This window comes from Zalophus californianus, chromosome 11, assembly GCF_009762305.2.
Source record: "Zalophus californianus isolate mZalCal1 chromosome 11, mZalCal1.pri.v2, whole genome shotgun sequence".
NCBI lineage: Eukaryota > Metazoa > Chordata > Mammalia > Carnivora > Otariidae > Zalophus > Zalophus californianus.
Genome location: NC_045605.1, coordinates 39,267,011 through 39,288,231, shown reverse-complemented (window position 1 = coordinate 39,288,231; position 21,221 = coordinate 39,267,011). Strand labels below are relative to the sequence as shown.

General features: G+C 36.0%; 1 protein-coding gene across 2 annotated transcripts in view; it reads right to left on the bottom strand.

Annotated features, from left to right (window-relative positions):
- Nucleotides 1-21,221, bottom strand: part of SLC36A4 (solute carrier family 36 member 4) — a 51,554-nt gene that overhangs the window by 24,346 nt on the left and 5,987 nt on the right. The window contains exons 2-6 of one of the 2 annotated variants that reach the window (XM_027579364.1): nt 10,113-10,236; nt 8,921-9,011; nt 7,387-7,475; nt 6,245-6,340; nt 4,350-4,434 (exon numbers count right to left, since the gene is read on the bottom strand). In XM_027579364.1, coding sequence (XP_027435165.1) covers nt 4,350-4,434; nt 6,245-6,340; nt 7,387-7,475; nt 8,921-9,011; nt 10,113-10,236 — 485 coding nt within the window. The remainder of the gene's footprint in view (nt 1-4,349; nt 4,435-6,244; nt 6,341-7,386; nt 7,476-8,920; nt 9,012-10,112; nt 10,237-21,221) is intronic. The other variant, XM_027579365.1, reaches the window with a different exon arrangement.

Here is a 21,221-nt window from a genome sequence, read left to right as displayed (position 1 = left end):
ATGTACAGTTGTCAAAACAAAGTTTAGAAATCACAGTCTAGCTTTAAAACTGTTTTCGAAAACAACTGTTTATAAATTATCATCACTATCAATACTTATTAAGAATCCACTAAATTCATTCATGACCATGTGGTAGATGTAGATACATTTTTGCTAGAGCAAAAAACTTCAATAAATCAGTTTTACCTTAAAATTTATTCAGCCACTTCTATAAACCAACATTCAGTGTTCAAGAGAGATACAATAATTCATAGGTTCCATAGATTAAAAATTGTCTCTTATTCAATTAATCACATAATCCAACTTACTAAAATAGAAATGAAATTATAGAGGATTTTAAAAACATTTTTAAAAATTCACAGCAGAGGCAGAGAATATTATAATTTAAATACTAGTGAAAATCTATTCGCCCCCAAACACTGTAGCCCTCCATTGAACACAATAACATGATCAAGTCTCTGAATACATCAATTCTTAAGAACCAGACCCTATAGTAACAATAGGAAGCATTTCTTGAAGACTGAACTAAATACATGATACACAACATCTCATCTCATCCTCAAAACAACTCCCTGAGGTCGGTGGTAGTATTAATTTTAATTTATGGTTGAGAAAACTGAGGATTAGGGAGGGTTAAAAAAACTTACATAATATCAAATCAGTAAGTGGTAGTTCTAAGATTCCAGCCCAGGCGTGAAACTAGAATTCAGCTTGCGACAGCTGCATGCTCTAACTTGACCAAATACTCCAATCTGGGAGGGGGCCCTGCCCAAGTAGCTGCCTGGCCTTTACTCTGACATCTCTCTTTCTAAATACACTAAGTATTAGGAGGCCCACAAGTCAGAAGTTTAGAACAAAATTATAGTATGATTAATAATTCAAGTTGTTCCTTTTAATTTTATACTCACAATTTATGATAAGCAATGTTTAGTGTCACTACAAATGTACACATCATCTTAAACTATAGGGAATATATCTGCTAGTTTTAAGCTAGATAGGCAACTTGTAACTCATACTGGACTAACAAACTCTCAGGTTACACCATGAACCATTTAAGAAATGCATACCTCACGTTTACTTGTAACTGCTCATCAAAACTTTATATTTCATATTCTATAACTTGAAATAGAAGCAAGATTGGTAATTCACATTACTTGGTTTTTAAAAGTATATATTTTTTGTTGACTCAATTTTCCCAGCTACAAAATTATTTATAGCCAAATGCTTCTGTATCCAAGAAGTACTGCCAATAAGCACATTAGGTAATAATCAAAATTAAGCTCTAACAAGGATACCTGGCAAGAGAAAATCAGTTACATAACCAATTTTAAAAAGGGTAGTTTGAATGGTGAGATGGTTGGGAATATGAAATTAATTCTGTCACAAATATCTTATAATAATTTAGTATTCTTTGGCAGAAAGATGGTTATAAAAATTGTCAGGATTAAAAAATAAAATAAAGTGTAGATACATACCCAGAGCAAGATTCAGGTAAACATTTGAGTCCTTTGGTGCCCTCTAGAGACAGATATTGGCTATCTAATAGGACTTCCTATGATCTCACATGTTTACCAAAATGCAAAACACTGAAATAAATATTATAAAATAAAATTACTAAATTCAGTTGTTTCCATTTAAAGCTTAAATTTACTAACATCTACTACTTATTAGTTTTCAATGATTCAGTAATCTAATGGTTAAAATTCCAAAGGTAGATTATGTTCTTCAGCAAAACTTTTAAAATAAAGGCAGAATTAAAGTCTTTAACACCCTATATTTGTATACTACTTTACATTTTGCAAAGGCTTTCACAAACCTCTTGTCAGCTGAGCCTCAGGATAAGTTTAGGAGGAACAATGGGAGATTTTGTTGCTATTCCCATTTTACAAACAAGGAAACTGAGGTTTGACCAGGGACCAGGAGATCTTGTCCAATGTGTGATTTAAAATGGAGAGAGTGGGGATTTGAATTTGGATCTTCTGTCTCTAACGTCCATGGTCTTAGGTATCTCATATATTTTTTTCTGTTAATGTAATATTCCTTCCCCACTCTTCATGCCCATATATACTATTTTATCCACCTGAAATTTTCTAGAGTATCTTAGGGTAAGAACAGAGAGGAGCTACTATAACCACGATGGGCGAGAATCCTTGGAGGCACTACCCATCCCTTTCCCCCTGCCTAATGCTCATAATGACCTAATGGGACCAAGAACAGCCCTGTGGCAGTTACAGAGCAGGAGGTTCACACATCTGTATGGCAACTAAACTCTGACTTCTTTGATTTGATAAAATATTGCACCTTTGATTTTATGTAGATTAATGCGGTAATAAACTTAGAGTTTTTAACTCTAACAGTAGCAGTAATTGGTAAGGCATAATCATGCGGTGTGTCTACTACTGGAGTCTGCTCTAAAATGTGGCAGTGAACATCTCTCACACTGCTGTTTCAGTGACCATCTGCCTGCTCTGCCGAGGCGAGGTGCTCACTATTGCTTTTAACTTTTCTCAAGTCTGAGTATCTTTTTCCATGTTGCTTTTTATACCTCAAAAGGATTTTTGTCCTTCTATCTACAGCAGGCATTCTCCTTACTTCCCAGAAAGTCATTTTTTCTACCTGGTCTTCTTAGAATATGTGCAAATTAGTTACATTCTTCCAATCTACTTTGGAAGCAACCGATAACATTTTGCAGGAGAAAGTCACCAACCCTAAGCTTATAGACATCTATTACATCATATGCACACACACAGCTAAAATCAGACAAGATCCTGTCCAACGATGAGCAGTTAATATACTGGGTGGCAGCTGGGTCACAGACCTATAGGTCTCAGCTTAATTCACATAACTTAGGGCACACTGCTCATGCTTTCTGAGAGTCAATTTACACATTCAAAAAATGAGCATTGTACATTACAGATAAGGTAAAGACTAAATGAAAAATGTCATACTTTATTAATGTAACATTGTAAGGCATTATTAGCATTATCCATAAATTCAAATCAAGCTTTTTGGTAGCTCTCTTAGGAGATATTAGAAAAGATACATTACTACCAAGCTGTACAATCCTAAAAAAGGATAATTTCCACTGTCTTCTATGTAAATGACTGGTAAAGTGGTGTGTCTTATCAGTTCTTAACAACAGATAGCCTCTTGACTGAGTTAATAGTCCAAAGAATATGCAACTTGTGGAATTAAATACTTGTAAATCAAAAGCACATCATCTATAATGAGCAATGCTAATGAAAGCATCAACTCTCTTATTTAAAAAGAAGGGTTGACTCAATGAGCCTTTCCAACATTAAAAATCTAAGCTAGGCGCTTTAGCAAATTATGGTCCATACACCAAATCCAGCCTACCACTTAATTTTGCAAATATAACTTTATTGGGATATTACCATATATGTTTATATATTATTGTCTATGGCTAAGTTGAGAAGACCATATGGCCTGCAAAACTGAAAATATTTATTATCTGGCCCTTTCCAGAAAAAGTTTGCCATTCCTGGTCTAAATGTAAATGAAGCATACTTTATACTTGAAAAAGTGAGCCAAATATATACTTACATATCTACAGATTCTTTAGAAAACATATTCACATCATCATTTTGCATTAAAATACCTACAAGTACTATATATTACTATGTAAAATGCTACTATTGCACAATGCACATGTGCATAGTTAATAAAGGTTATTGATTAAAATAATGATTAAAGAAGAACAGGGCGAATGTACTAGTTACAAGCTAGAGCGCATACAGAAATGTGTTTTGGCATTGTTTTGATAGGGGAGCTTTTTTATTTCAGTGCTTTGCATGTTTGTTCAAATTGACAGTCTCTACCAAGACTGCAAACCACTTCCTTTTAAAGCAAACCCTAAAAGGATGGAGAGAATTACAGAATACCACACATTTTTGGACACAGTATCTTTTAGGCAATAGCAATAGTTACTGGATTTTAGTAATACCCACTTTTTACTTCACTTTTTAGGTTGCTGGCTAAAGCCTTATATATTTATTTATGAAAAATCAATTTAAAAATATGCTCCCCAAACATCTGTGTTTCTGCTTTGAGACCTAAATTTCAAGTATCTAAGAGTCAGTTAAATTATGTCCAGTTCAGATCTGACAGAACAAACATTATTGATATATAATGGCAAGAAAAGTAAAATCAACAACAGTAGCAGAAAATCCAACTTACAAAAAAGAAGACTAAAGGAAAATTTACAAAGTAACATGTTTTATGAAAGGAACAGATTTCCATGTTCAACCATGGCTTACTCAGAGGAGATACGATGCCATAACTATGGACGTGGAAGAAACTGACCTCAATAACTGGAGAAAAATACTTACTTGTTTTACATTTTCAGCTAAGAAGACAATATAAACACTACAGAATCCCAGCTGTGTTATCACCAGAAAAAAGTCAACCACAGTCCTGAAAAGAGATACCCACAAATAAGTATCAATAAGAGCTGTTGATATATCAATATATTTTTCTCTTTTTAAACTATTTTAAAACATTTAATTATAGCTTATATTCTTTTCACTTCCTTAAAATAAGAAATAAAAAAATATGAATTTTCTACAAACAGCACACATTTGTGATCAGTATGTCTGAGCAAAAAGATGTTCCATTAAGTTAAAAGGCCAAAATTTCTCTATCACTTATTTCTGAAATTCAACAGTCTGAGTATCTGCTTATAAAATGATATCATGAAAACATTTCATCTTTTAGATTAGGCCCATCTCTCCTACTTCTCAAGATCTTTTTCTGATTAACCCAGTGTATTTTCTGGCCCTCCTGGCTTCATGTCATTTGGAAATATGAGGAATAAGCATGCTATCCACTATCCAAATCACTAATACGAACATGAGATGGGAGAGGACTGGGGGCATAGCCCTAAATCATAACACCAAAGACCCCTCCAGTAACTTAGCTCTGTTCTTATTGTTTAATGAGATACTTAAGAAAATTCTAGCTACATAAAATAGTGTACAGGGGGGGAAAGGGGATGTCACCAGTCAAATTAGCATAGTTTGGGTATCAAGTTATAAATCTGTCTACATGTTATTAATATGCAGCCTATATTTCTCTATTTTGTTTGGACAACAATGAGTGATTACAACAGCATGCACCTACTAATTCTTTATAGTCTTTATTTGACCATTGATGTCAAGCTATCAAACAACGTGGTCTACAAATCTACACACCTCCCTTCTCTCATTTGAAATTGGAAGGGCCTGTGCCTATCTTCATTCTTGTCATAACTATAGCTCTCATAGTTCTTCAGGGATCTCCCTTGTAAATAATCTTGGTACCCTGCAATGAATTCAAGTTTCTTCTCTCTGATGAATTATATTTAAGTATTCCCTTAGGATCTTTTCATCCACCTTGGATTTTAGTATCCTACCAACAACCACTTCAGCCACATCTACCTGCAAGTCATTCTAGAGACAAAGCTGCCTCTACTCTGGGGCAGAAGAAGGAAGAAGATGGGGTTCTGGGGCAAATCTTTGAGCATTAGGCTGTTTTCTTCCTTCTTCTACATGGCATATCAAGAGCTCTGAGCAGCTCATAAACAAATCTAACTTCCTACAAATCCCCAGGAAGGTCATATTTAACCATAAACTCTACTAGCACTGTTTTTTGTCTTCCTTTAATTTCCATTGCACATATCACTTGTACCATAGTGAGCATTTTGTTGACTACCTATGCTTATTTTTCCAGTCCTGTATTCATCTGGCTTTGATCTGCCATGTCTACCAATGATAAAGTTACATTTAAACAATAAGATAGTAAAATTACTATTGTGCTAAAATACACACTTCATGTATCCTATGAGCATGTAGCTAAACACCACAATTTTATCTAAAATAATGAGATGGCAACATTTTGCTTGCTTTTTCTCCTTTCCTTAAAAACATAGTAACATGATTATGTCATAGGTTAGCCAGATGCTTTATAAATATCATTTTATTTAAACTACTGTAGTAATCCTGTGAAGTATCACCATAAACTCATCTGATGGTGAGAAAACTAAAACCAAATGATAAATCAATTGACTCAGGTCATAAAACTGAAAAATGGTAGAGTTGAGATTTGAACCCAAGTCTGTGTAACTCTAAAGATTATGTTTATTCCCCCAGCTTTATCATACTTCTATTCATGTATCTTGTCAAATTAAAATACTTAAAAAGTAATATGATTTCTGTAGCCAGATATTAATAACACAGCAAGTGCTTACCGTCCCCATGCTGCTTGCTTCTGAAGACAGCTCCAAGGACTTACTTCCATAGCAAAACTCACAGTGTCACTATAACCTAATGTTGACTTTTTAAACCTGTAATTTAAGGACATACATGCATATGAAAAAGGAAAATTTGAAGTTGGTCCATAAATCCAACCCTTGAAAAGAATATCAAATAAATAGGAATTAATAAATGCAAGGCTATGCACCAACAGAAGAGTTTTTGAAATTTCAAGATCTGCATGCTCTATGTCTCATGAAATTTTAAATCTGCTATTTTTACCAATGTATTAGTTTTTATCTGCTGTTAAAGCTTACGTATTTGTAGAAGTTATATAATGTAATATTTGTGCTTCACTGATTTAAATATGTAACTATTTCAATTACCAAAAAACATCAACTACATTGTTCATGCCTAAATTATTTATTCTTAGAAGGGCATTATTTTATACATCTGCACAGGCTTTACAACATATTTACACATAAACTATCTTACCCAATACTCAGCCTCATGAGATAGGCATTATTTTCCCTTGTTCTCTTTCCCACTTTTTTTTCAAGTATCATTGTTATTTAAAGATCATAAATGACTTGCCCAAAGTTTTAAGAACATTTAACAACAATAACAAAAAGAGTTAAGATTAGACTATTAGTTTACTAGAAGAGGCAATACTTATTTTTTAAATAGTCCATTGTGCCGTAGAAACATTTCATGAAAAAACAAAGAATAAAGAAGATTATTTTACTATTTACCAACCCACATATCAGCAAAGAACACCAAAGGCACCATACCCTAAAATGAATTCCTAACAAATTGAAGACCATCACTCTATAACTAAAAGTAGTGTTGTGGCTTCCATTTCCCCCATGTCTTCCCTGATTTTTTTAAATTTACATGGAAAGAAAGCATTCCATTTCATTAATAGGGCTATATTTTTTTAAAAAGTAAATATATTCTGACCAGATTTCAATCACAGGAAATATTATCTTTTCCCATATTCATTATTTTAGACTTGTCTACATAACAGATTAGAGGAAATATGATTGTTAGTTGCAAAGCACAGTTAAGACTATCTGATGCTTTAAATAAATACACAGCTTTAAAATAAATAGAATACACTTAACAAATCCTCATTTACCTCTGACACAGAAAGTGACTGCAGCGTACCAAAATGTGCATACAGTGAACAGAAATAATTCCTATAAACACAAGGCTGATTGGTCCAAGCTGTGGGGGAAAAATGTACAGGATTAAATATTTAAGTTTAACAAAAATTACGTTGTCTTATAAGCAATGAGACAATGGACTACTCATTTGTGTGAATCAATTTTGTTGGACAAAATGATTAGTCATTTGCATATAGGAAAATTCATAAACTTGATACTGAAAGAATTTCAGCAATACTTAAGAAAAGCGCATATGACTATCCCATCAGCTTGCTAAGCCAAACCTATGAACATAGAGAAGAGCTGTGAGAACACATCACACTTAACATGGGATGGCAAGTCTATGACTATCAGTGTCCCACGGTGATAATCAGATGCAACTATGAATCATTATCTGAAGGACTAAAGAGCACGATACTAATCTGGGATTGTGCTTATTGAGCACTTACTATGTGAGGAACTATGCCTAAAAAAAGATTATTTGAAAAGGCGGTACATAAAAAATTTCAAATATTTGTTTACTAAAATTAAAGTAATGCCTGGATTGTTGAGACCTAGACAAATTATTGTCAAAATTTATTTTTATAATCAGAAATGTTTAGGTCTCTAAATTAGGGTGAGCAAGTCAAACGCAGAGAAAGATGACAGTTAAAACTCTTTTTAGAAAACTGGTAAGGCTTTAAATCTCTAATAAAAGGTTAAATAGGGGTGCCTAGATGGCTCAGTCGGTTAAGCATCTGCCTTTGGCTCAGGTTCATGATCTCAGGGTCCTGGGATGGAGCCCCATGTCGGGCTCCCTGCTCAGCAGGGAGTCTGCTTCTCCCTCTCCCTCTGCCCCTCCCTTCACTCGTGCTCTCCTCTCAATTACTCTGTCTCAAATAAATAAAATCTTTTTAAAAAATTAAAAAAAATAAAAGAGGTTAAATATAATTTCATTACTTCATAAGTGAATTCTCCCTTACTGAGATTCTCTGTAATGACAATAACTGGTTCCAACAACACTTTGCACATTTATTTTCAAACAATATTGTTATTCCTTTTCTTAATTCTTACTCTTTAAATCTGAAAACCACATATTTTATTCTGAATCTAAAAAACAATAAAATTTCACCAATACAAATAATCTACTCTATAAATATATTTGTTGATATGAGTACATTGCTTATATCCCTGAAAATCGAAAAGAATAACAAGATATAACCATACTTGGAAAAATTGAAAACTATTTTAGGATCTTTCCGTCAAATACTACCAAGTATTTGGAAGTAAAGTAATTAAACAGAAAGTTAAATAGTTAAACAGAAATTAAGTAATTAAACGGAAATGAAAAGAGTAATTCTTATTTTTGTTAAATTAAATTATCAGTGTTCACACAATCTTATCAGTACAATCTCATTGTCACTTGGTCAGGTTATATGTGACTAGGCCAGAGGTTAGCTTATAATTTTTGCTGTAATTAAGACTGATAACTGTAATTTAACTAGAGTTCACAAAGATAAGTCTTACCACTATGCCTGCATTTTTTATTGCCAGTGGAAGCCCTAACAGGCCAGTTCCAATATTTCCTTTAAGAAGATGCATAAGAGTTTGCACAAATCTGAAAAGTAAAAGGTGTAAGATTTTAGGAAAAAAGCTAATAAAATCACACGGGGACTGAAGATCAATCTCGGCAAGGACTCAAATAACATTTCCACTCATCCAGAAGTTGAATAGGCCAGAGGTCATACTGGTTCACGTGCTACCTTTGCCATTTAAAAGGAGAATACAGAGGGTTATTATGGAGATTAAATGAGATTTAACTGAAAGTATTTTTGTACATATTAAAGAAATACAGAAAAGGTAATTTTCTTATAAGATCCCTGGCAGCTATGACACTCAGAATAATGTAGAAGGTTATATACAGCTAGGCTGATAAGACAAAGCAATTTAGTGACACTGTCTATGTAATCATGGCACTAAACACATTTGATCTATGATTATCAACCTAACAGGAAGTTAATTAAAAGAAAAAGCACACAAGTTTTAAAACTATGTGTATCATCAGATAAGATAAATACTAATTTAGACATCATGTACTCCCTAAGGAATTTCATCAAAATTTCCAAGAGGCATTTGAAGGAAGTCACTTGACCAAGAAAAAATAAACTAGGAATAGCCCAAATTTTAAACTTATGAAACAAACATGCTTGCCTAAAATTTTTTTTAGTTTATAATATTCTTTTCTGATCAACTAAAATGTAACTTTTGCTTAATTGTTAAGTTACTATTAGAGTAAGAACTTACTCAAACCTATTAATGATGACAAAATAACAAAAGCAGTTCTACAAGATTCCACTGCCTTCCCACCACCACGACTTTGCTTGATACCATTCACTCAGCATAAAGAAGAAATGTTTACTACCTCCAACCGTCTAACTCCTAGCCATTTCAGAAGCCACTGCTCTTAAAATTTCTATTCCTTTCAATCAGATCTCCCTTCTTGCAAGATCCATAGCATGGGACATGTACGATCACTGGAATTCCCACACACTGCTCTGTATTTGGATGCATTTCTTCTTCCCCAAATGGACTATAAATACCTTGACAATATCTTACTCATCTGTGTGTCTTCTGTAGTATCTAGGAAAGTGCTTTACCTACAGAAGATTACAAAATATATACTAAATGAAAAGGAGACATATAACCCCGTAACACTTACGAAATACCCTCTTGATCATCAAGCTGGTAATGCTTCTGAACAGGAAGGAGCTCTTGTTCATGCTCTTCATCTGATGTCCCATCAAAATTCTGCTCGTTTATTAAGGGCCTCATTACATCCATATCTTCAAAAAGAAAAACAAAGTACTTCACTATGTTGTTTAACACTGAGTTAAAGCTGGTATAAATGAATTTTTTAAAAGAAGGACATACCACTTGTACTTTTTACTATTTCCCCCTAGGATCACACTAACACTCTGAGTTTTAGTGTATTTAAAAAACAATTAGACTTATTTGCTGGTTATTTTGTTTGGACAAAGCAGTGCAAAGTGCAAAGCTTAAGTATTCAATGCAAAATTTTTCTCATTTGTCTATATGAGGTTTTTAGCAAATGATCACAGAGTTATGAGATAAAAAATGTGAATAATCGGAGCACTTGGGCGGCTCAGTTGGTTAAGTGTCTGCCTTTGGCTGGGGTCATGATCCCAGGGTCCTGGGATCGAGCCCCGCATCGGGCTCTTTGCTCAGCGGGGTGTCTGCTTCTCCCTCTCCCTCCCGCTCCCCCTGCTCGTACTCTCTCTCTGTCAAATAAATCAACAAAATCTTTTTAAAAATGTGAATAATAAAATGAATTTTTACCTCTTTTAGCTTCAATCATACTGTATACATAAATAGTAATCATATTTTTAAATACTTTAAGAAAATTATAGCAGGGGTGGGGGGAGGGGCAGAGGGAAAGGTAGAGAATCTTAAGCAGGCTCCATGCCCAACATGGAGCCCAATATGGGGCTCGATCTCATGACCCTGAGATCATGACATGAGCTGAAACCAAGAGTCAGATGCTTAAGCACCTGAGCCATCCAGGCACCCCCGCAAAATGTATTCTTATATCTAACAATTTTTAGCAAGATGGATGATGACATTAGTCATCACTGTCTGCCTTATTCTAGTAAAATTCACTAAACCAAAATTTATTGAGATGACTGATATGCATTAGCAAGGTGTGAAGTATAGGATATTTTAAAGAAATGAAAGATTGTTCCATTCAAATAAATATAATAAACCTACAAACCATACAATTGGGGTAACCTAAATTGTTAGGAATGACTGACATATAATTTTTAAAAACTTTTTATTTTGGAATAATTTTAAATTTATATTAAATTTACAAGAAGAATACAGAAAAACTCCTATGTATCCTTTACAGACTTACTAATTTTTAACATTTTGCCATGTTTGCCTTTTCTCTTTCAAATGCATATCACTTTTTCTGAACTATGTGAGAGTAGGTTACATGTATTGTACCCCTTTACCCTATAGTTGGCATGTACTCTCTAAGAACAAGAAGTTCTTGAATATTCACATCACAGTCAACAAACTCAGTTTAATATTGATGCAATATGTTAATCTACATTCCATATTCCAATTTCATCAACTGTACCAACAAAGTTCTCTTAGCAGTTGTTTTCAGCACAGGATCATGTATTGGATTTAGTTGAGTTATTCGACTGGTGACCTTGCCATTATGTCTTTATGACGCCCTTAATCCTCCTTTTTTTCTCCCTTAATCTTTTACTATCTTGTTTGTCAGGTTTGTCAGATATCCTCTGGGGGCACCTGGGTGACTCAGTTGGTTAAGCATCCAACTCTTGATTTAGGCTCAGGGTCGTGACATCAAGCCCCACGTTGGGCTCCATGCTCAGCAGGGAGTCTGTTTTGAGATTCTCTCTTTCCCTTGGCCCCTCCCCCATCTCTAAAATAAAATAAATCTTTAAAAAAATGGTATCCTCTGAATTCCAACTATTACCTATACAAAAATTAATGGTCTTATTCTACTTTTGCTATTTATTTATTTATTTCCCAGAAAAACCACACTACTCCCCTGCCCTCCCAGAAATGCCTTTCTTTTATTCTCATTTTTTTGTTGTTGTTGTTGTGTTATATTTTGGCAATATATATGATGCTTTACACATTGTTATTCCAATCATGTCTCCACCCATGTCTTAGACTTATATCTATAATCAGTATATTAAATGCTTGCTATCAGTCCTCTGCCAAAGTATTCTCAGTCTTCCCTTGGCTGGAAGAAGTTCATTCTCTTGTCGACTGTGCATCACAATGACATGTAGGACTTGATAAAATACAAATTGATGTACTTCACCCCAAAGCCTCTGATTCAGCAGGCCTGGGGTGGGCCTGAGAATATGCATTTCTAACTTCCCGGGTGATTCTGATGTTGCTGCTTTGGGAACCACACTTTGAGAACCACTGCTCTAGTAGATTCTTGAGCATGGGCTCCCGGGCACAGTATTCCCTAAGTTATCGCATGCTTTAAACTGTTTTTCTATAGCCTTCATATGAAGGACAGCTAGATATAACACCTTTGACTCACTTTCTATTCTTGAGTTTCTTGAAGATACTGTTCCACTCTTGCCTTGCTATATAAGCTACTCTTGAGAAGTCTGATGCCAAACTAATTTTCTCAGCCATTGTATACTTTGTCCTTTTTGCTTGAAATCCTGAGGAATTTCTTTGACTTTAAGATCTAATGGTTTTACTATGGTATGTCTTGGGTTTAAGCATTCTGAGTCAATTTTCCCAGGGACACACTGGGCCTTTTTGACATGTAGATTTATGTTTTCTCTTATTTCTGGAAATTTTTCTTGGATTATAACTTTGAATATTTGTTTAGTTCAAATATTTTGTTTTTCTTCTTTAGAGATGCCAATTATATGTCGGATCTCCTCTGCCTGTCTTCCATTTCAACCACTTTCTCTTTGACCCTTTTGATGTCTTCCTTTACCTTCTTTGAAACTAAATGAGTCTATTAAATTTTCATTTCAACATGTTCTCCTTTGGACACCTTGTACTTTATTACTGATTTGTGATTCTTCCTACTGCTAGGCAGGTCATGGACAGGGATCCTAATTTGAGAGTGGTGCCTTCTGTCGGCATAGTGAAGTTCAGTTTATCTAAGGGATAACATTGACTTACTGGGGTTACAGGGAGTAATTGGTATGCCTCTGGTTCTCTTTTATTTATGCAGGATATTCAATTCCCTACCCACCCCCCACCCCTCGCCCCTTACTTCCTTCTTTCTCTTCACCTCCAGGTATCAGAGGGACATCTCAACTGCTCCTTTTATCTCCTCCTCCAGAAGCAATGTTTTGCCAAGGCTACTGTGCTTCTACACCTCCTAACCACCTCTCCTCTTTCCCAGGGTTTCTAAAGACCTTCTTTAGAGAGTCGTTGCAGCAGCAACAGGAACTCTGAAATTTGCTGTTTGTTTTCCTACTCATAGATAATTTGAGGTTTGTGGTATCTTGGGTCTCCTACAAATGCTAGAAGAATAACTTCATGAATGGTTGACTTGTGCTCCTTTTCGAATTCACAGGTTTTGTGGGGAGGACATGTGAAGAGATTAGGATTTAGGTAGTCTCTATTATCCCTAACTGGAATTCATGACAACAGTTTTTCATAAAAGTAAAGTTATGCTTTAAGATATTAGAAGATGCTTTAGCTTCGTAATATATATCTTTATAAGGCATTTTGAAATCAGGCAGTGTGGTCAGCCTTGTTCTTCTTTTTCAAGATTGTTTCAGGTATTTGGGGTCTTTTGTAATTAAAACAGTATGATATTGGCATAAAGATAGACATATAGACCAATGAAACAGAATAGAGAGCCCAGGAATCAATCTATGTGTATATGGTCAACTGATCTTTGACAAGGGTGCCAGGAATGCACAATTGGTAAAAAGTGTCTTCAACAAATGGTCCTAGGAAAACTGAATATCCACATGCACAGGAATGAAAGTCTTTATCTCATACCATACACAAAAATCAACTCAAAACATATTAAAGACTTAAATACTTGAAAAACCTTCAGACATTGGTTTTGGCAATGATTTCATGAATATGACGCCAAAAGCACAGGAAACAAAAGCAAAAATAGGCAAGTGGGACTACATTAAACTAAAAAGCTTCTGCACACCAAAAGAAACAATCGACATAGTGAAAAGCCAACCTACAGAATGGGAGAGAATATTTGCAACTATATATTTGATAAAGGGTTAATTTCTAAGATATATAAGAAACTCCTACAACCTAAAAGCAGAAAAACCTAGTGAACCAATTAATAAATTGGCTAAAGATTTAAACAGATATTTCTCCAAAGAAGATATACAAATGGTCAACAGGTTTATGGAAAGATGTTCAGTGTCACTAATCATCAGGGAAATGTGAATTAAAACCACAATAAAATATCACTTCACACCTGTTAGGGTGGCCATTATCAAAAAAACAAAAGGCAACAAGTATTGGTGAGGTTGTGGCAAGATTGGAACTCTTGTACAGTTAGTGGGAATGCAAAATATTGCAGCTGTGAAGGAAAACAGTATAGAGATTCCTCAAAAAATTAAAAACAGAAGTACCATACGCCCCAGCAGTCCCACTTCTGAGTATCTACCCAAAGTATTGAAATCAGGAACTCGAAGAGATGCTAGTACTCCCATGCTCAGTTTAGTGTTATTCATGATAGCCAGCATGTAGAAACAATGTGCACTGACAGATAAATGGATAAACAAAATAGGATGTATATATACAATGGAATATTATTTAGCCTTAAAAAAGAAACTCTGCAATATGCAACAATCTGGATGAAACTTGAAGACATTAGGCTAAATGAAATAAGCTAGTCACAGAAGTTCAAATACCACGATTCCACCTATATGAGGAATCTAAAATAGTCAAAGTCATAGAAGCAAAGATTAGTGTGGTGGTTGTCAGTGGGGAGGGGAGAACAGGGAGTTGCTAATCAACATGTATGAAATTTCAGTTATGCAAGATGAGTAAGTTCCAGAGATCTGACATACAACATTGTGCCTATGGATGATAATACTGTATTGTCACTTAATATCTGTTAAGAGGCTAGATCTCATGATGTGTTCATGCTATAATTTAAAAAACAAGACACTGGAAAAAATGCTTGAATACAGTTTATTCTTAAGTCATTTAAATATTCTTCCTCTAGGGGCACATGGGTGACTCAGTCGGTTAAGTAGTCTGACTCTTGATTTGGGCTCAGGTCATGATCTCAGGGTCCTGGGATCGAGCCCCACATCAGGCTCTGCACTCAGCAACAAGTCTACTTAAGACTCTCTCTCTTCCTTTTCCTCTGCCCCTCCCCCAATCACTACCACACTCTCTCTAAAATAAATAAATAAATAAATAAATAAAATCTCTTAAAAAAATATATTCTTCCTCTAATAATATTACTAATATGTGTAAAGTAAAATCCAATGAATTATCCAAAGTTCCAAATGGCTAGAGTCTAAATTAATGAAGATTTTCTATAATTCAAATTCCCCAACTTTGCCCTTAGGTAGTTTTTCTAATCCTTTCATCTGTAGGACATTCTCCACAGACTATTTTGTAGGATTTCCTCATTTCTTTTTCTTCAGTATCAAAAGTGGCTCAGCCTAAACCTGTGCACAGTGAAAATTAAATGTTTCTCAGTATTAGAGAGCTAATACTGGGATATCTACTATATCACATTTATTCTGGTGTCTATTAATATTACAAATGATGTTCATCTTTTGTTGGAACAGATTCTACATCCTTTTCTGTTATACTCTATACAAAGAAAATTGATACTTTATCTTATAAAACCACTGTATTAGTTTGCTAGGGCTGCCATAACAAGGTATGACAAAGTGGGTGGCTTAAACAGAAATTTATTATTTAACAGTTCTGAAGGCCAGAAGTCCAAAATGAAGATGTCGGTATGGTTGGTTCCTTCTGAGAGCTAGGAGAGAAGGATCAGTTCCAGGCTTTTCTCCTTGGCTTATAGATGGCTGTCTTCAAGTTCCTAGGGCATTCTCCCCATATGCGTGTCTGTGTCTTTATTTCCCCTTATTATAAGGACACAAGTCATAACAGATTAGTGGCCCACCCCGCTCCATTGTGGCCTTATCTTAACTAATTACATCTACAATGATTCTATTGTTAAATAAGGTCACTTAGGGACTGAAGGTTAGGACTTCAATATGAATTTAATCGATAACAATCAACATTTTTTGTTGCATCATCTTTAAACAGAAACGTGTTAATATTTTCATTCCAAAATTTATTCCATTGCCCTTGCTGACTCAAGTTCATTTGCATTTTTATTCATTCAGCTATTCAAATTGTCAGCTACTTGAACTCTCTAATTTCTTTCTGCCAGAGGATATACAGTATGTTTTGTGCACTACTAAGCACATTATTTAAGTTCTTCATAAAGATAATTATCCCTACCAATATTTCAAAAACTGAACAATCTGTTATTTGAAGCATACCTCCCAAGAGATCACAGCAGCAATGGGAAGTCTGAAAAAAATTTTCTCACAACTTAAAAAAATATGAACTCTGAAGGATAAAGTTTACTTTTAATGGCATCACCAAATAATTTATTTTTAATATCTTGTAGTTAAACCTGAATATATAGAAGTGTTAAAATAATCTACAAGTACTAGTTCTACTAGTTCTATAATTCACAGAATCTAGTTTTTATAATAATAGGATTTCAAGGTACACTCAAATTCTCAACTAAAAGTTAGCTGGGCTCTCAGTCACTCTTAACAAATTTACACTGAGTAGCAACTGTCTTATTTAATTTTAACAGTGTAATGCCTTATGGTTTAAACTTTTCCCCACTTCTTAAATTCATTATTTCTCAATTTCATGTGGTTTAGGAAACATTAAATATGACTTACATGAAAAGTAACTTTTCACATATATTTCTTTGGTCTAAATCCATTTGTCTCACCCCTCTCCTTTAAAACCTTAATAAAAATTTAATAATTCCAGGAAACTTCTCAAACTGTAACAATGAGATTAAAGAGTCAATTTTTTAAAGTTGAAACTATTTGAAATAAAAATAATTCTTAACAATGTTAGGAATTTAAGAAGTACACATTTATAAACTGTTTTTGAATCAACCATTATTTTTTTAAAAGATTTTATTTATTTATTTGAGAGAAAGAGTACAAGCTGGGGAGAGAGCCAGAGGAAGAGGGAGAAGCAGACTCCCCACTGAGCAGGGAGCCCGATGTGGGATTCAATCACCAGGACCCTGGGATCATGACCTGAGCCGAAGGCAGACGCTTAACCGACTGAGCCACCCAAGTGCCCCTCGAATCGACCATTAAAGCGTTGTGACACATTATTAGCTAAGTTCTAAGTATATGCTTAAATGTATTTTTAAAAACTACATTTAAAAAAATAACTCTCTAAGACTTTCTCTGCGGTTTGGCCTATATTCTTTGGGTAACATTACATACTAAGAAATATATATCTATTAAATGAAGTAAACTAAGAGTAGGTGAAGAAATCAGGTTTTAGGGTTGATTATATTAGCTTGAATGATACAAAATAGTTACTGAATCTAAAGAATACATTAAAAGACATCTAACTACAAATATCGGGAAAGTGATATACTTACATACCCAAGAAGTTGCATCTTTAAATGGTAAGAGCCCGCTGAACCCTGGATTTCTGAGGATGAGATTTATTAATAGAGTCGGCCAATCATTTATAACTTTTAGAAGCTCCAGGTAATACTTAAATATAAGATGAGAAACTGTATTTTTGTTCCAAAGTTTGGCATACAGTATAGCAAAATGCAGTAATATTGTTTTCTTATATTTAACTCTTGAATTCTTTAGGAGAGGTTTTAGCACTGGCATAAGCCACGGGAATGAGTGGGACATTCCAGATTAGAGAATATGCACCTCCTTGATTATCTTTAGAGTTACTTAATGCAAATATATATGGCAAAAGATTAGCTGGAAAGCTTGAAAAGATTTTCCTAACAGTGCTAAGGACTCTGGACTTGATCCTATAAGCTGTGAAAAGCCAGAGAAAGAATTCAAGTTGAAATGATCAGATCTGCATTTGGGTGTATCACCTTGGCAGTGGTGTCAAGGATCAATAGGAAAAACAGCAGCATTAACTGGCAGCGGTGTCAAGGATCAATAGGAAAAACAGCAGCATTAACTTCAGAAAGACCAATCAGAACACAGTACAGGCAAGAGATTGGTGAGGGCTTGAATTAAGTTAACTTGGTTGAGGAGGAAAGAATGGTTACTGAAAGGAGAGAAACACTAAGACTCATTGACCAACTAGATGTGGAAGATAAAGGAGTAGAGGACGCTTCCTAGGTGACTGTTATGGAGAAAACTGAATGGATGCTGATATCCCTGCGAAAGGAAACAAAGGGAGACAGTGTGGTGTGTCCAGAGCCCCTGATCACAAATTTTTTTTAAGATTTTATTTATTTATTTGACAGAGAGAGACAGCGAGAGAGGGAACACAAGCAGGGGGAGTGGGAGAGGGAGAAGCAGACTTCCCGTGGAGCAGGGAGCCCAATGTGGGGCTCGATCCCAGGACCCTGGGATCATGACCTGAGCCGAAGGCAGACGCTTAACGACTGAGCTACCCAGGCGCCCGTGATCACACATTTAAAAGCCTGGGTTGAATCTGTCCTACCAGTACTAGTTCTGGGAATCTAAGCTAGTCTGGTGACTTTAGTTCTGCCATAGGGATTGATTTCTCTTCCCTAAGCGGCCTTTTTCCTCTTGCTTCTGGCCTTCACGTATGTTGTTCCCTCCTGAATCATACTCTATTCTCCCATTCCCTGTTCTTCCCTTCCAATTTTGTATAACTACTTTGTCTAACTATTCCCTCCTCATCTTTCAGGCCTCCGTTTAGACACCACTATTTCTCATTAGCTTCCTTAACCCCAAGTCTGGCTTAAGTCTCTCCCCCTGGGTGTCCCCACAGCACCCTATAAACCTCCTGTAATACCCTGTATTGTAATGGCCCATTCTATTCGTCTGCATTCTCCATGAAGTGACAGCAGTGATGTCTGACTTGTCTGTTAGTGTATCCTCAATATTTGGAACATAGTAGATGCTCAACAAATGAAGAAATAAATGCATAAAAGAGAAAGCAGCATGTTAAGAGGAAATATGAGTTTAATTTTTAAATCATGCAACCTGAAATTATATCCTGAATGAGCAGTTAGAAACAGGGTCTGGAAGGAGAAAATTTGGGGCTAAGTGTAAAGATTTATATCAGAATTATATCAGAAATGCAGGTAATAAATAGCTGGGATCAAAAGGCAGGATGAGGTCACTCAGAGATCGTACGGAGAAGAATAGAGCTGAAGACAGAATAACAGAGATCCACTAACATTTTAAATTCTAGTAAAAAGTTGGCAAAAGTAACTGAAAAGGAATGATTGAAGCCTCCGCTGAGTTTGGTACAACAGACATCTAAAATTGTAAGCAAAAGATTGAAGTTTTTAAATCTGTCTTGTCAAGAACCGCCATCCCTTCCTGGTGAGCAGTTTCTGGCTCGGGTTCAAGGAAGGCAGCACCACTCACCATGTCCTTCCCTGGGTTATTGCATACTGTCGTGTCACTGTTACCTCTCTGATCTCATCTCCTACCACTCTTCCCACTGCCCACTCCTCTGAATGTTCACTCCCTGACAGAGAGGTAGAGGCAGGGAGAATTGTGTTCCTCTTCTCTCCTGGAACCATTCCATTGTAGAAAACAGAAAGATGCGGATATGGAGCAGTTAGTAGGATGTTTTACACTGAATGTTTGTGTCCCCCTAAAATTCATGCGTGAAAAACCTATCCCCCAGTGGATAGTGTTGGGAGGTAGGGCCCTTGGCATGTAATGGGGGTTAGATAAGTCCTAAGGTGTCCTTCTAAGAAGAGGACCCTTCTTACCCTGTGAGACATAGCAAGAAGACGGTCGTCGGGTAAACCAGGAAGAGGGCTCTCACCGGGAACGGAATCAGCTGGCATTTGCTCTCGGACATACCCCTCCCTCAGAACCGTGAGAAAGAAATGTCTGTGGTTTAAGTTGCCCAACTGAGGGTATTTTGTTCTAAAAGCCTGAGCTGAGTAAGACACAGGAGCTGCCTCTCTTGGCACAAGAAACTCTGAAGGCTTGCCTTTTGATTGGCCAGAGAAGAGAGCGGTGGCGAGCACCAAGACAGCCTGTGCACATGAGCACCGCCAGCAGCGCACCCTGCGGGGGCTGTGCAAGCAAATGAACCCACCACAGCCTTCTCAAGAGCCTCTACAAATGGGCCATCACGGCGTCTCCCCAACATCTACTGCCAGGAGCCCGCCATCACAGAAGGTCTGTATCTTCTGATGGAATGTACTTGTGCAAGAGGTTGCCATCCTTTTCAGCTCAGTTCCACAAATTTTAACACCCAAAATGTGTCAGGCACTCTGAGATGCTAGGAATAAAGCAATTCCTACAACTAACAGGAATTCTTGCCCTCGTGGAGCTCAAATTCTAGTAAAGGAAAGAGACAATAAGTAAGTAAAATAGGGAGCATCCTAGGGTTAAATATTCAGAAGGAAAATAGGGATTGGGAGGGAGAGCCTGTAGTTTTAGTTAGGAGAGCCAAATTAGGCCTCATGAAGAAAGAAGGATTTTAAAGAAGACACGAAGGAGGACGGGGTGGTGAATACTGTGGATATCTGGGGGAAAAGCAATTAGGCTGTGGGAACAAGAAAGGCAAAGGCTCTGAGGATGTAGAGAGCCTGGTGTGTTTAAGTAGGAAGGAGGCCAGAGTAACCAGAGAGAACAAAGAGGAGAGTATAGGAGATCCGAGGTAACAGAGGGCAGATGGTACACGCTTTGCAGACCATTCTGAGTGACAGGAAAGCCACCTACAGCAGTGCTGTACAGCAGAAATATAACGTGAGCCACAGACATAACTTTTTTTCTTTAAGATTTTATTTATTTATTTGACAGAGAGAGACACAGCGAGAGAGGGAACACAAGCAGGAGGAGTGGGAGAGGGAGAAGCAGGCTTCCTGCTGACAGGGAACCCGATGCGGGGCTCGATCCCAGGACCCTGGGATCATGACCTGAGCCAAAGGCAGACTCTTAACGACTGAGCCACCCAGGCTCCCCCTAACTTTTTCTATTATTTACATTTTTAAAGAGGGAAAAACAATAGGTAAAATTAATTTAATACATCTTATGTAACTCAATAGATCCAAAATATTATCATTTCAAAATGCAATCAACATAAAAAC